The sequence below is a fragment of the Oncorhynchus clarkii genome, chromosome 32, assembly GCF_045791955.1.
Source record: "Oncorhynchus clarkii lewisi isolate Uvic-CL-2024 chromosome 32, UVic_Ocla_1.0, whole genome shotgun sequence".
NCBI classification, from domain to species: Eukaryota; Metazoa; Chordata; class Actinopteri; order Salmoniformes; family Salmonidae; genus Oncorhynchus; species Oncorhynchus clarkii.
Genome location: NC_092178.1, coordinates 33,971,546 through 33,987,716, shown reverse-complemented (window position 1 = coordinate 33,987,716; position 16,171 = coordinate 33,971,546). Strand labels below are relative to the sequence as shown.

Below are 16,171 nucleotides of genomic sequence, written 5' to 3'. Positions count from 1 at the left end.
AAAAACTCTCTAGCCTTTTCCGTGGCGGCGCAAGCGTATTTCCTTCTGTGGCAATCTGGAAGAGCAAGGCAGACATGTTAATACACACAGGTGTTATACAGGGACACATGCAGAGGAGCAAACACACATTGGGCATAGAAGCTTGTGGTGGGAGTAGTAATACCGGTCCCTATACGGTGTCTTAGTCTTCGCAGCAGCAGCGGTGATCAATTTAGACACAAATGTTGAAAATAAGAATAATTTTTGAAGTTAACATATTTGCTTTGATGGAGATGATTAATAGTATGGATAAGGGTTAGCCAGATACAGAAAGTGATAGAAAGTGAGAATTGAAACAATGATAGCATGACCACAATCGTTATATGGTAAAGTATGTTATTACGGATGATTGACTGTATTGAAAATGTATAATGTTAAACATGCATTCCAGAACTCCAAATGGGACTGCGCAACATAGCCAGCGGTTTGCAAACCTCTCTCTCCCTTGCACTCTGTCTCTCTCTTTCTCTCTCCTTCTCTTCCTCTTCTTTTTCTTTGTGCCTGCGCTGCCTCTCCTCCTCCCTATCTCTCTGGGCGGCGAGGGTGTCGGTCTTGGCGTGGGCTTGGCCAGCGGCTCGGTGGAAGCCCCTCTGGAGCTGTTGTAGCTGCCCAAGGAGGTGCCTGCTCTGTTCTGGAGCCAGGTCCTGAGCCCGCTCCGAGATGAACACCTGGATGTCAAAGGCAAGCGCGTTGACGTCATTGGAGCGGGCCGAGAGAGACGACTGCAACTCCTGAGGAAGGGAGATAGAAAGGAGAGATAATGATCTGAGGACTAGCTGGAAATGAAGCAACGTGTAGGCTGAATCCGAACTAGGTTGTTAATTGCACACTTGAAAGTGCACAAGAAGAGGGTAACGAGATCAAACTTGAAGTTTGGCGTGAGAGCGGTAACCTTGCATAGCTGGAGCTGTTGTGTGCGCTGAGGAGGAGTCTCGCCCTGGGTTTGCCCATCCATTCCTGTAATTTGTGCCTCAGTCTCCTTCAGCCAGAAGAGAAGATCCTCTACTCGCCCTCCAAGTGACCTCTGTTCCCCAGTCACTGCCTCCTGAGAGAGAGAAACAAACAGCACTGATTAGCAAAGGGTGCAATAGTGGATAAACACCAAAAACACACAGATCTCATGTTTCAATCCACTGTCCCATTACCTTATGTGCCTCTCTGTGTGCGCGCAGCCCCTGCAGGATGTTTTCTGAAACCCCTCTGGCAGCCTCGTAACCTCGAGCTAAGCTTCGCCCATCCTTTTCCAAGGCCAATAGTAGCTGAGGTGGTACTTCCTGTGGGCGGGGCTCCAGCAGCTGCCCAGCAGCATCCACTTCCTTTTTGACCTGGGATTCTAAATCCCAAAGTTCTAGATCCAAGGTCTGAGATAAAAGGTTGGTCAATTTTGAAACTAAGATTTCCATTGTGGTAACATCCTAGATCATACATTTGCAGGTACTAAATCTCTTACCTCTGTCTGTTTGATGATGTCATCAAGCGCAATGAGACTGCGACCAATCGACTGTTGCTGCTGCTGCTTGAGGCGAACCTCGATGTGTCTCACCATAGAGAGCAGAGCCACAATTTGCTGGTCATGTTCCAGGAATTCCTGGCGGAGCAACGAGGACTGATGGAAAGGGAATGTCAGATAAGCATCCGTCTGAATGGCATTCGACAGCTTGTTACTGGGTTACACAATACAGATAATGTATGATCAAGTAGAGACAATTTGCTTTTCACCTACTAAATGCATCAACTGCTTACCTTTCCTGTCTTAGCTGGGCCCTTCTCTTTCCTTATCTCCAATTCTTGGATTTCTCCATCCTCCTCCTCCCAGCTCTCAGTTGTATCAGATTCGGGTACCTCTGTTGTATCAGATTCAACCATCTCATTTGCATCAGACTGTGGGCTCTCGTCAGACCAGGACTGTCCTGATTCTGTAGACTCCTCAAGGGGCTGTTCCTCTTTACACTCAGTTTCAGTGGGACTGTCACGTTTCTGCTCCTGCTGTTGTTCTTGCTGCTGTTGCTTCTTCTTCTTCCCTTTGCCAGTAGTTTTTGCTGGCTGGGTAGCAGGCGCCAAATATGCCTCCTCAGGTGTACTAATTCTTAGTTGTTCAATGTCCTTGCCAGGAAGATCAGTTGGTTTGCTCAGAGACCTGTCCTCCTCAGGGGTGTCTAGGTGGACATCTTTCTCAGGTGTACCAATCCTAAATTGTTCAATTTCCTTGCCATGTGGGTCAATTTCTCTCCTCAAATAAATATACTCAGTTTTCTCCTCAAGATGTGCATTGATTTGGTACGGTGCAGTGGTGTGGGTTGATCTTTGTTGATTGGCGTCAACTCCACTAAGACTCTTGGTAGAGGCAGCCATTTTGTTCAGCTCCTCTGATTTACTGTCTTGCTGCTCCTCAAGCTTCTGCTCATCCCCAGAGACTGAGTTCTCAAGATCAGCCGGTGTGGATTTCACTTCAGAATCTGCTCTATTGTGGATGGATGGCTTCTCCTCTGTCGCAGGTTCAACTTTTTCTACCACTTTACGCATCTTAGACTTTCTGTTCTTCTGATTTTTCTTTCCCGGCATCATCTCTTTAAGCTGGTCTGTTTGAGATGGTAGAACAGTCTCCTCTTTCTCTCCTTCTTTAGCTTGGTCTCGTAGAACTTTCTGTCCTTTTCTAGCCTGGTCTGGTAGTACTTTATTCTCTTTCTCTCCTTCTTTAGCCTGGGCTGTTAGAACTTTATCCCCTTCTCTAGCCTGGTCTGGTATAACTTTCTCCTCTTTCTCTCCTTCTTTAGCCTGGTCTGGTAGAACTTTCTCCCCTTCTCTAGCCTGGTCTGGTAGAACTTTCTCCTCTTTCTTTCCTTTAGCCTGGTCTGGTAGAACTTTCTCCTCTTTCTTTCCTTTAGCCTGGTCTGGTAGAACTTTCTCCTCTTTCTTTCCTTTAGCCTGGTCCGGTAGAACTTTCTCCTCTTTCTTTCCTTTAGCCTGGTCTGGTACAACGTTCTCCTCTTTCTCTCCTTTAGCTTGGCCTGGTATAACTTTCTCCTCTTTCTCTCCTTCTCTAGCCTGGTCTGGTAGAACTTTCTCCTCTTTCTCTCCTTCTTTAGCCTGGTCTGGTAGAACTTTCTCCCCTTCTCTAGCCTGGTCTGGTAGAACTTTCTCTCCTTCTTTAGCCTGGTCTGGTAGAACTTTCTCCCCTTCTCTAGCCTGGTCTGGTAGAACTTTCTCCTCTTTCTCCCCTTCTCTAGCCTGGTCTGGTAGAACTTTCTCCTCTTTCTTTCCTTTAGCCTGGTCTGGTAGAACGTTCTCCTCTTTCTCTCCTTTAGCCTGGTCTGGTAGAACTTTCTCCTCTTTCTCTCCTTTAGCCTGGTCTAGTAAAACTTTCTCCTCTTTCCTTCCTGCTTTAACCTGGCACGGCAGAGCTTTTTCCACTTCCTCTGCTGCTACAGGAATCATAGAATGGTGAGGCAGAACTTTCTCTCTTTCTCCTTCCTTCTTGTCAATTCCTTTACTCTCTTCTGGTGAAACCTCAGGACTCCCTACAGTCTTAACTTCCTCTACAGATGTCACAAAACTCTCCTTCTTCCCCACTCCCTGACGCAGTGCCTCTAGCTCATCTGCAGCCTGCTTCTCACTAACACCTCGCCCAAACACCTTCCTCAGGATACTCTCTTTTGCCTTCCGTAAAAGGGCCTCTTTATCATTTGCTGCCTGGGGGGTTTTCAGAATGAATTCCACCTCTTTTCTATCCTTATGCTCCTGTTGTCCAGTCTGTTGAGAAACCGTCTTCTCCCCATCTGAATCACTCTTTCCCACAATGTGCTCGCCCTCCCGCATTTGCTCATCCTTAGAAACTCTATTATGAATGGATACTCTATCATGGATGGACGATCGCTCATCTGCCACAGATTCAACCTTTTCTGCTACTATGGGTGTCTTAGACTTTTTGTCTAAGCTGTCGAGAACACCCTTCGCTACTGTCACTTCAGAACCTGCTTTATCATGGATGGATGGTATCTCTTCTGTCACAGGTTCAACCTTCTCTGATGCCATAGGTATCTTAGATGTTTTGTTCTTCTCCACCCGTCTTTGGTCCTCAAAGACCTTATACTCTGTACCATCTCTCTCTACCTCAAGAGCATCTTCTATGACTCCAAGCGGAACAGCAGAAGCTTCCCTTACTTTGCCAATATCTTCTGGATCTCCAAACCTCTCAACAGTCCGTGCCCTGGCACTTTCAAGTGCAGATTGAACATCTTGCACAAGGGACTCCTCTTTCTCCTGTGGGGTAACATAACCTCTGGTGGACTCAACACCCTTATCCTTAGATTGTACATTCTGGTCTTTGTTTTCCATTTTCTGAATATCAGCTTCTTCTGAGGGTCTTTGCTCAATGTCAACCTCCCCCTTTCCTTTCTTCTTATTCTTCCTCTTCTTTTTGCTCTTACCTTCAGCCTCCTTAGAAGGGGGTGATGCATGTCCAAGATCATCACGCTCTGTGACCTCAATCTTTGTGTCGCTCTCAACCTCTATTCTACCTTGCTCCACCACACTCTCAGTACTGTCTTCTACCACATTTGTCTTCCCTTCATCATCTCTCTCAACTAGTGTAGAAATATCTATGCTGCCCTGTTGATCCCTACCTTCTCTGCCAATGGCCCCTGTCGAGTCCATCCGTGGTTCTTTGCCCATAGCAGACTGCCCCTGCTGCAAGACTGAACTACTTTCCCCCACAGGTCTAGACTCCTTTTTGATATCATTTTCTGGTGGTCGAACAGTAACATCTTGCGGAGTCGCCATCTCCTGAAGGGCCCGCTGAACCCTTTTCTCCGCATTGATTGCAAACTGAGCCAACAAATTGATTGACTGGTCTGACTCTATGTCAAATGACTTCCCGGCTATTGAGACCTCTCCATCTTCCATCTCTTCTTCAATGTGTACAGAGCCATGGTGTTGCAGATCTTCTGACTGCTTGAACGTTCCAGCTTCTAGAGTCTTTACAATGTCCTCTGTGATCATCAAAGGGTTATACCCCTTTTCTGACTCTTCTCGATGTGGGGATGGAGAAATAACTTCAGAGCTTTCAATAATTATTTTGGTTTGGCTGTCTGGACTGGATATTGATAATGTGACTGCAGGACTATAGGTCCCATCTGAAGAGACAATGGGTGTTGAACCATCCTCATCGTCACATTCTACATCCATGGAGCCCAAGTTGCCCTGGAGCTCTGCAGCCATTTCTCTGGATATAAGCCCATATTTGACAGCTTTTTTCAGGCTAGAGACTCTCTGCCCCGTGGAAGGGTCAAACAAGCCCCCTTTCAGAACCTGGTTGGTGGCAATGAGCCTGGCCATATGTTCTCCCACCAGCCCTTTCTTAAAGGCTTTAGGCAGAGGGAGCCTAGCTCCATTGGAAATATCAATAATCCCTCCAGTGTCTGCCTGGCTTTGCAACATTCTGAGCGCTGGGACCGGATCAACTTGTTGAGATGCAATTGCTTCAGCTAAATTCAGGATTTCACCTGTTTGCTTATCCTGGATTCCCTTGAAAGGCTTCACTTCCAAGAAGCGCTTTCCACTCTTAATGTCAATCTTGCCTTGGTTTACAAGGTCTGAGTAAGGCACAATTTGGGCACTTTGTGGATCCAACAAACCTTGTGTTACACCTGGAGAAACCATTGCTTTCTTGGCAGTGCTCTCATCGAGCAGACCATCGGAGACAGCCTCTGTCAATGTAAGTCTACAATTTAAATCAGGGTCCAAAATGGCACCTGTGGATGCCTGGAGGAGGGCAGCATCTGGGTTTGAAGAGAGGGCGACTTCCCCCTGACATGCTCTCTCTAACTCCCCCAGTTCTGGGGCAATGGCACGGTCTACCAGACCTCGCAGCAAAGCATCAGCAACTGACAGTCTAATTCCAGAGTTGTGGTGCACGATGCCACCCTCTGCCACTTGCTGGGACAAGGCTTGATAGACTTCCTCCTGCCCAAGCAAACCTCTTTCAAGGGCCAGCTTTAGGGGAACAGGTGACTTCGTTTTGGGATCGACAACCCCATCCATTTGCAGCTGCAACATTGCTTTGGTTAGCGCTGAATCTAGGTCTGAGTATTTTCCACGGTATGACTTCTCCAACGCAACTAGCTTTTCTCTTTGGTCCTCCTCTATCAGCCCAAGGTTGGCTGCCAGGGTAACAGACACTTTCTTATCCCTTCGCAGGTCAACCACTCCCCCTGAGACCACCTGGGCCTCCAGGAGCCGAGCAGCTGTGTTGGAGTCTATCAGGCCTGCCTGAGCAGCATCCTTCAGGGTACAAATCTTCCCTTTCTCTACATCCACTACCCCTGCCAGGGTCTTCTCTGATTTCAGCACACTCCACATCAGGTCTTCGTCAAGCAGACCCTCCTGCATCACATCCTCCATGCTCAGAGATTCACATGCGCTGACATCCAGGAAACCTCCGAAAAGTCCTGCCTTGGCCATCAGCTTGACTGCAGTGTGTCCAGGGAGGACCCCCTGAGCCACGGCTTCATCTGGGAGAAGCCGCTGCCCTCCTTCCATCAGTAGACCCCCTTGGTGAAGCTCTGAGGTCAACCTTTCCAGCTCAACATCCTCCTCACTCTTCACTGCTGCTGCCTCTAAACTCATAACCTGGGGTGGGGTCTTCACTGTGACCCTCTGAGCATCCTCCATAGTATGTTTAACTCCAACACTCACAGGCATGCTCTCATTTTCATTAGTCTCTGATGGTGGAATGGGGTTGGCATCAGATTGGGTTGGCATCAGAGTCTCTGCCTTGGTCTTAAATGGTACTGAGTACATTTCTGAGGCTTCTACAAGTGTACCGCCCATGAGTGAGTCCGTATCCTTTGTCTTTTTGTGACCTCTATCTCTTGCTCCCTCTGATTCAATCTCTACCAGCCCCTCTTCATACGAGCCTGTAATTAATTGCTTTTCTGGTAGTCCAGCTGAGGGCTGGACACTTTCAAAAATAACAATTTCATCCTTTTCACCTTTTACTTCTCTATGTACACCTCCATCTACCTTCTCACTTATTATCATGGTTGAGTCAACGTCTACCTGTCCCATCTCCTGAATTCCAGTTTGCTTAGCCTGCAATATCATGTCAGATGTACCATCCCATCCTTGACTATCAGCTTCTTTTACCATCTTTCTGGAGGAAATATATTTTTCAGACGAGCTGAATTTTGCACTCTTTTCATGGACCTCTCTGATTTCCCTTGTCTGCTGATTATCCACCAAACTTACAATTGGCACTACTTCCATAAACTCCTGTCTCTGTGAAGTCAAACTCAACCCTGACACCACCACTCCAGGTATAGGATCCACATTGATCAGACCAGTAGCAGCCTTGACAAGTTCCACCAGCTCAGGCTCGAACAACACTAAGCGCTGGCCAGAATGTGCATCTATATAACTGTGGGTCATTAAATGGAAAAGCAGGCGGTGATGTGCCTGTTCCTCAGGGGCCATCTCCTCCAGAAATGAGGGGAAACATGTGTGCTCTGGGGAAGAGGCAGGTGGTGAGGAGGGAGGGGATGACCCAGTGGAGCCCCAGCTTAGGCGATTTAGATTTGGGGAGCCTGACTGGTTCATGTTGTGTAGCACATCTGGGATCTGAATCTCTTTCAGAATCTCAGCCACTTTGGGTTCAAGGACCTCCTTAGCCTGATTCAGGGACACGATCTTGGGGGTTTCAGGAAGGTACAGGGCACCTATCGTGTGGCGTTGTCTCAGGATGTTCAGAGCCAGCTCTCCCGAGATGACCCCTTGTTGTAGAGCCTCTGCAATGGGCAGCAGCTCCCCTGACTCAGGCCAGAGCATCCCCATAAAAGCCCAGAGGGACTCAAGCACCAGCAGGGCCAGATGAGGTGAGAGCAGGTCCCTCTGGATGGCTTCCTCCAACCCTAGGCGCTCCCCACTTACAGGGTCTAGTATCCCACCACTCTGCAGCTGGCGGGTCAGCATGGCACAGGCCAGGTCCTGGTCCATCAGATTGTGACGCACAGCCTCATCCACAGTCAGGCGGCGTCCCGTACGGGGGTCAGCAATCCCACCAGCAAATAGCTGGGCCTCCAGCAATCTCACCGTAACTTGCCTGTCAATCAGATTCTCTTGGACAGCACGGAAGATCCCAACCTTCCTGCCGGAAGCGAGGCAGACGGTGCCTCCTGGCTGCTGTTTGACTGGCAGCAGATACAAGCCTGTGTCATCGCTGAGGACACAGCGCTGCTGCAGTTCGGACAGATTCAGCTTTTCTGCTGTGTTAGGGTCAACGAGCTCCCGCCGATTGACCCGTGACCTGAGCTTGGTGTAGACCCTTGGGGTCAGCAGTCCCATCTCTCCAGCACTATCCAGGGTCAGTCTTCTTCCTCCCAACCCCCTGAGGCCTCCTGTGTTCATCTGCAGCTCCAGGATACGCAGCCCCAACTCCTCTCTGATAAGGCCCTCCTCCATGGCTGCGGCCACTGGAAGGAGCTGGCCCTCCAATTGTTCTGTCTGGTCGACAAGATGCAAGGCACTCTCCAGCTCTGCTAGGGATTGGCTGATGAGACTATCAATCAGGCCACAGTTGAAGCCCTCTTCCAGTGATAGGCTCACAGGGGAGACAGGCTGAAATAACCCACCCATGGTGAGCTGGGCCTCCAATAAGACATGGCAGGTGTCCTGATCAATGAGGCCACGCTGAGCAGCTTGGAAGACTGGGACAGTTTCCATGGTGCCCAGGTCAATAACTCCGCCAATGGCAGCTTGGCTCTGTGAAGAGAAACAAAGTAAGTGAATATTTTAACTTACTTAACAGTAAGTATTTAACAGTATTTTGTTGAGGAACCCATAGACCGTAAGTATCCACCAAGAAAAAAAAAACAACCTTTACCAAAGAGAATTTTGACATAATTACGGTGATAAAAGCATATTTCAATAGATACAATACGATATAGTATTAAACTCGTTTTTTCCCCCTTCTTTCTCCCTAATTTCGTGGTATCCAATTGGTAGTTAGTCTTGTCCCATTGCTGCAACTCCCCTACGGACTCGGGAGAGGCGAAGGTCAGGAGCTTCTTGACACTGCTTGCTTAACCCGGAAGCCAGCCGCACCAATGTACAGCTGACGACCGAAGTCAGCGTGCATGCGCCAGGCCGCCACAAGGAGTAGCTAGAGTGGGATGGGACAAGGACTTTCCTGACCGGCCAAACCCTCCCGTAACCCGGGCAACCCTGGGCCAATTGTGCGGCGCCTCATAGGTCTCCCGGTCGAGGCTGGCCGCAACACAACCTGGGATCGAACCCGGGTCTGTAGTGACGCCTTTAGCACTGCGACGCAGTGTCTTAGACTGCTGCGCCCCTCGGGAGGCAATCTTTTGCACCCACATTTCTCTTCCAGCATGGCACAAGAACACTTACCTCTGTTCTACAAAGCACTAAGCATGGCTACATAGAGAACAGAAATGCAGAGAACCAATATACCAGGTAAAAACAAACAGCAAAGGAAGGAGAGAAAGACCGATCAAAGAGAAGATAAAGCTAGAAAAAGGCAGGTCAGATTGGAAGCAACGGTAAGAGAAAGCGAGCACTACTTACCGTACGGGGCTGGCCCGTGATGCGCAAACACTAACAGGCCGAGGGCTCGGCAGATTGAAGAGCGACAGGTGAGAAGCTTGGAGTTAGGATTCTGCATGCTATCTACCTGAAGGCCCTGACTCGCCTGACTGACACTCCATTTCAATCGACTCGCTATACTGTAACCTCCATAGGTTTTGGACCATCACTAGCTATACTGTAACCTCCATAGGTTTTGGACCATCACTAGCTATACTGTAACCTCCATAGGTTTTGGACCATCTCTAGCTATGGCACAATTGACTTTGGACTACGATTAATTGAAATGGACTTTCTCAAATCTGACTGACATTGAATCCACAATGGACTGATTCTTTGCTCACTGGCTAAGTGGCAGAATACAATTTAACTTAACCAGAGATAATAGGATTCTGCCCCATACATACTGATTAACTACAGTTATCCTTTTGCTGAGAGCAGGATGTCCTTGATTCTCTTCTGGCAGCTGTTAGTGATTTTGAAGCAAAATGCTGATTATTTCACACATATTAATGCATTAGACGGCACAAACATATACACACACACACTGTGATCTGGACACATCATGCTCAAACGGTGACGTGGGGGTTTGCGTAGCTGGCCTCTGGTGCTCACACGAAGCCGACACTGGCAGTTAGACATTCTTCTCTGACAAGTGATTTGATGCAACGTGTGTACATTCTTCCTGAGTGTATAGAACTACCCAGAAAACCACACACACCATTCATAGAACACACACTCGTGGGTGGGAAGGTACGCGCACACACACCAACACACTCACAATCCCTCTCATACATTATATATCACTGATACACTCACATACACATACCATCACATTTGGACAGATGTATATGGGGGGGGGGACATGACAGCGTGGTTGGATTTCGAACTATGTGAATGAGTATGCGCGCGCGTTTATGAAGAGTAATGGGCTTTTGTAGGTTCATGGATGAATAGCAAGGTCGCGTACAGAACGTAGTGCGGGGACAGTAAATGACCATTGTAATTTAGGGTCACACCTATTGTCTACCAATGAGTGCTCAGAGGTGATGTGGAGCATATGGACGGGTGACTATCTCGTGACCATGAAGGCGGACGTTGAGGGCGCTCCTCCTATCAAAAAGCTACTATAGCTAAATGGTAGCATGACTTATTTGGCTCTACGACTGCTACACCAATAGGGGGCCATAGACTAGCCATTATGCAGATGTGTTTGATGATGATGGTGATGACGGATGACATGATTGCAAGCGGGTTGTCGAGTGCAAGTGAGGGGGGGGCTCACTCCATGCAATTACATAAAATGTTTGTTGAAGCAAACCAAGTCTATGAGTCGACAACATTCACTATGGGGGATGATGATGGTGGTGGTGATGATGATGATGGGTGTCAAAAAAATGCACACGGGGTGACGGGCGACACACAACATGCGACACACTCTCGCTTGCACACAAACACGGCTCTTGAGCCTATTCCATTTCAGAACCTCAAATTCACAAAAAGGCAGACAGACATTGCCAGTGAGCAACACACTTGAACAGCAACGTCGTAAGCTCGCATTGGCAACTCGCTAGTGAGTTTATGGTTGTAGCCGCAACCTCCCTTCTCCTCCCCCTTTCCGGGCACCCTCCCTCCATCCGCTCTACCTTTCTCTGCTCCTCTTTGGCCTGCTCCTGCTCCAGCTGTTGCAGTCGGGCGGTGGAACGGTCACACAGCTGGCTGTAGGTGGCCGTCAGCTCATCCAGCTGGGAGGTCACCTGGACACATTCCTCTGGGGACAACCTAGAGGACAAACATTTCTATCAGTTTGAACTTGTATGTGTGTGTGTGTGTGTGTGTGTGTGGTGTGTGGATAAAGGTGAGACGTTAATGAGCGAGTATACAGTAGTCGTGTGTTTATAAAGTGGTATGCATGTGCGTAGGAGAAATCTGAACTTACTTGCTGGCCTGTTTAGACATCAGGAATACTTGGGTGTTCCTGATAGCCTGAGCCACCTCCTCCTTCTTAGCCGCTAACTGCTCACCGACAGCCTAGAAACACAACTCAAATGATTAAAACAACGTGATAGAAAAAGAACACCGGTATATTCATTTGATAGGATAAGAGAGCGTGCTACAAGACAGACCAGCGGATGAATACAATTCAATAAGATACTAGATGCATTTAATAATATTTCTGGACCTGCTGCGCCGCGATGGATGACTCGGCAGAGGGGCCCTGGAGGCCCTTGACCCAGCCCAGCAGCTCTGACACCTGGCCCACCCTCTGCTGCCTCTCCTCCTCCACCTCTTTCTGTGGGGGGGGGGACATGTCATCATGATAGAAATGTATTGGCGGGTACAGACAACAAATCCCAGGAACACAGAGGAAGGTTGACGAAACCAAAAACAGAGAGCGAACGAAAGAAAGAGCGAGACATACCTCTTCCTCCTCGAGTCTCCTCAGTGCATCGCTGATGTACTTGACGTGTTGCGTCGTCAAGGTAACCAGGGCTGTGTAGCGTGTGCGCAAGTCCATGAACTGGAATGGCAAAGAAATGTTTCTGCTCTTGGCTTCACACACAGACATTGACACATATTCTTCTGTAAATAGATTGCGCCGATCGTCTCCCTCTCCTTACCTCCTGCGTGATGGCGTCTGATGAAGAGTGCATCCTCCTCCTCTTAACAGTGGATTTCTGGGTCGACTCCACAAAAGCTTTGAATGTCATCAGTTGTAGCTCGTAGTCCTGATGGACAAATATGGATACATGTAACGTCGTGACAATTAACTGATTTAAAAAAAAAATTATGTTTTATGTTGTATTGGTATAGGACATTTCGTTTGGAAATTGGGTATGCAATCAATCAATCAATCATATGTATTTATAATCCAGTAACCCTGTAGCCCACCTCAATTCAAAATTTATGACTTGCAAAAAACACCTAGCATGAATCATCATATTTTTGGACATCAAATGAAAACGTTATTTGTCACATGGTTCGTAAGACAATATGTGGAGACTAACAGTGAAATGCTTACTTAGGGCTCCTTTTCCAATCATCCAAAAATGTGTCTTTACATTACAATGACAAAGTGCTGTGGTACTGTACCTTGACAGAGGTGCAGTACTGTTTGGAGTGGGTTTGGCACTCGTCTAGTTTGGTCTGGTTCTTTTCGATCTCGGCTACTAATGCCTGAGGAGGGGAATCAGGCCCATGAGAATAGACGTCATTTACAGAAGTCACTCAATCGCAGTCAGATCATTCCATTCGTTTCAATAGCCATTAGTCCCAATAGCCTATTTAAACAAAGTTAATGTTCATCTCTCTTTCTTTCAATGAACCTTTCTCTATGGCTGGGTCAATATCTATCTGCTGTGTAGTCCTTCTCTCTCTTTCTGTCGGTCTCCTTGGATCTGTCTTCCTGCCTCTATCGGTCTCCATCCATCCCTCTCACCGTTTGTTCTGCCAGTTGTTCAGACAGGACTCTGCTGTCAGTCTGTCCAGGCTGGGTGTTCTCCTGTCTCTCAGTGGTCTCCTCTATCCAGTGGATCAGAGCAGAGTGGCCGTCTCTGTAGTGCTGCAGGACTGAGCCCAGGGCCTTTAGCTCAGCTCGCCTGGAACAACAAGGAGGAAATCCACGCACACAAACACACCACGACATTCAATAAAGTACCCAATCAGTGATATGGGTCTATGCCAGGGTTCCCCAACTGGCGGACCGCGGGTGGTATAATTTGGCCGCCCAAGTTTTCGGAGCTAAAATAAATCAATACAAATATATTTTTTGTTGTTGAATTTTCATTGTTGGACATAAAAGACCATAAAAACAACAGCAATTTTTATTTTGGGAAATCTGTTCCCAAGCATAATAGAGAGATTGTATAATAGTGAATCATTATAATTGATTGGATTTATGTAGCACTTCTCTACCGATGTACTCAAAGCGCTTTACATTGTAGGGTGAAACTCATCTCGCCTAACATCAACGTGTAGCACCCACCTCAGTGATGCACGGAGACCATTTTTGTGGCAGAACTCACAATAGCTATCAGTTGGAGAGGTGAGGAGTGATATACGCCAATTAAGAATTAGGTGGCCATGATGGAATGTGGCCAGATTGGGAATTTAGCCTGCACCTCTGTCATCTCTATTTCACATTTGACCAGAACGGTGGTTTTCCAAATCTGTCCCCATCTCAAAGACATACTGCATTCATTTAAGTGTAAACCTACAGTACAAACACCGAGTAAGGCTTAAGTTTCACATAAGAGTTCCATAAAAATGATATGACTAACAGTGACTCCAACCATTCATCCGTCCACCACTCACCGTGTGTCCATCTGTCTCTTGACTCCGGCCCACCTCTCGGTGAGCTGGGCGGCTTTCTCCTGGTAGCGCTCCAGCTCCGGGCTGCGGTCTGGGTGGAGCCTGTTCAGCTGAGTCCCCGCCTCCCGGGCCTTCTGCACAACCGACTGCAGGGAGCTCAACACCCCCTCCTGGTCCTCAAGCTCCGACTGCCACGTCTGGAGGGAGGGGGGCAGAGAATCAGCACGAGGACACACTAACAAACAAATCCTAATCTTGATCCAAGCAACTCCTACGGGGCCATCAATAACTTTTTCATGCATTTGTACAAACATTTGTACAGTATCTGAATTAGTGGGATATTAGTGGATAGTTTGTTCTTTCATTGTATCTGCCAGTCTCTTACCCCCAGTTGTTCCCGTAGGGCCTGGATGGCGTTGGCGTCTGCAGGGACGATGTCCTCCTCACTCAGCCTGCTCTCGTACCTCTTCACCTGGCTCTCTGCGGCCTGCAAGCTGTGGATCAGCACATCCACTGTCTTCAGCCTGGGCGAAAGGGGGAAGCACGCGATACTTAGTCAAGTATATTGGTTAAGAGACCTCTTTGGGCTAGGGGACAGTATTCGGAAGTTCGGATGACTGACGTGCCCAAAGTAAACTGCCCGTTACTCAGGCCCAGAAGCTAGGATATGCATATTATTGGTAGCATTGAATGGAAAACACTCTGAAGTTTCTAAAACTGTTAAACTCATGTCTGTGAGTATAACAGAACTCGATCTGGAAAATGTGTTTTTTGAGCTCCCAGGCCATTCATGTGGGCCTATTGAATGTCCAACCAAAAAGCGCCCAGATTGCAGTACCTATGGCTTCCACTGGATGTCAGTCTTTATAAAATGTGTTTTTGGAAAAATCAACAAGTAGTTGTAGTTTTTCGAAGGTGTCCCTCGTTAGGACTCTAGTCTTGTGGCGCTCGTGAATGAGGGCGCGCACTTTGTTATCTATCTCCGGTATTGAACATACTACATTCTGTTTTAAATGTGATCGTTTATTTACATATTAGGGTACCGGAGGATTGATTAGAAACTTTGTTTGACTTGTTTGGACGCAGTTTACCGGTAACTTTTGGGATTCCTTTGTCTGCATGTTGAACGAGTGGAAAGGATTACTGAATCAAACACGCCAACTAAACAGACTTTTATGGGATGTAAAGAAGGACTTTATCGAACAAAACGACCATTTGTTGTGTAGCTGGGAACCTTCGGATTGCAAACAGAGGAAGATCTTCAAAGGTAAGTGATTTATTTTATCGCTATTTCTGATTTTTGTGACGCCTCCGCTGGTTTGAAAAATGTTTTTAATGTTGGTGTATGGGGGGGGCGCTGTCCTCAGACAATCAAATGCTATGCTTTCGCCGTAAAGCCTATTGGAAATCGGACAAAGCGGTTCGATTACCAAGTTTCGAAGCTAAAGAATGATGTATGACACTTGTATTTTCATGAATGTTTAATATTAGTATTTTTGTATTTTGCGCTCTGCAATATCACCGGATGTTGTCGTAGTGGAACTCTAGCGGAACACCCAGCCCAAAGAGGTTTTAAGAGAGAGTACTTTGAGTGTGTGTGTGTGTGTTTGGCCTACGTACTTGCGCAGGTAGACAGAGGAGAGGTTGTGTAGTCTGTCGATCTTCTCCACAGCCAGGTTGAGTTCAGAGCGCAGTACGGGAACAGTGGAGGAGGTGGGCTTCTCCTCAAAGAAAGTCACACAGCGACGCGACACCTCGCCAAGACTGGTCCTCAAACCATCCAGGTCCGACTGCAGCTTCTGACACCGGGAATAAGGGTTAGTCTTGATTTGCATATTCATTATGTAGAAATAAGTTGAAACATGAAAAGAAATGAAAGCAACTGAATAAAGTTAGTGCTGGTCCCCTTTTTGTTGGTAGATGAATAAGAGTGTGTAAAGACTCTGGTGACCAGCAGATGGTGCTGTGGCACCATACTGACCTCTTGCTCTGCAATTTGAACAGTGTTGTCGACGCTGTTGCCCGATAGGTTGCTAGGGGGCAGAGTCTGAATGCCGCGCATCAGCTTTTGCTCCGCCTCCTCCAGACGCAGTTTAATGTTCTGGAGCTCTGACAGGTAGGACCGAGAGACAGACTCATCCTTCTCCACTAGATGAGAGACACAGAGAGAGAGAGAGAGACAGAGAGAGACAGAGAGAGACAGAGAGAGACAGAGAGAGAGAGA

General features: G+C 47.6%; 1 protein-coding gene across 20 annotated transcripts in view; it reads right to left on the bottom strand.

Annotated features, from left to right (window-relative positions):
* LOC139391751 (microtubule-actin cross-linking factor 1, isoforms 1/2/3/4/5-like) overlaps positions 1 to 16,171 on the bottom strand; it is a 228,335-nt gene that overhangs the window by 81,637 nt on the left and 130,527 nt on the right. For 19 of the 20 annotated variants that reach the window (XM_071139264.1, XM_071139276.1, XM_071139260.1 and 16 more), the window contains 16 exons: positions 15,929 to 16,095; positions 15,568 to 15,746; positions 14,333 to 14,471; positions 13,951 to 14,144; positions 13,076 to 13,235; positions 12,730 to 12,813; positions 12,258 to 12,365; positions 12,059 to 12,157; positions 11,819 to 11,929; positions 11,576 to 11,667; positions 11,283 to 11,418; positions 1,783 to 8,793; positions 1,490 to 1,645; positions 1,185 to 1,400; positions 932 to 1,084; positions 474 to 770 (listed from right to left, as the gene is read on the bottom strand). In XM_071139264.1, coding sequence (XP_070995365.1) covers positions 474 to 770; positions 932 to 1,084; positions 1,185 to 1,400; positions 1,490 to 1,645; positions 1,783 to 8,793; positions 11,283 to 11,418; positions 11,576 to 11,667; positions 11,819 to 11,929; positions 12,059 to 12,157; positions 12,258 to 12,365; positions 12,730 to 12,813; positions 13,076 to 13,235; positions 13,951 to 14,144; positions 14,333 to 14,471; positions 15,568 to 15,746; positions 15,929 to 16,095 — 9,302 coding nt within the window. The remainder of the gene's footprint in view (positions 1 to 473; positions 771 to 931; positions 1,085 to 1,184; positions 1,401 to 1,489; positions 1,646 to 1,782; positions 8,794 to 11,282; positions 11,419 to 11,575; positions 11,668 to 11,818; positions 11,930 to 12,058; positions 12,158 to 12,257; positions 12,366 to 12,729; positions 12,814 to 13,075; positions 13,236 to 13,950; positions 14,145 to 14,332; positions 14,472 to 15,567; positions 15,747 to 15,928; positions 16,096 to 16,171) is intronic. The other variant, XM_071139266.1, reaches the window with a different exon arrangement.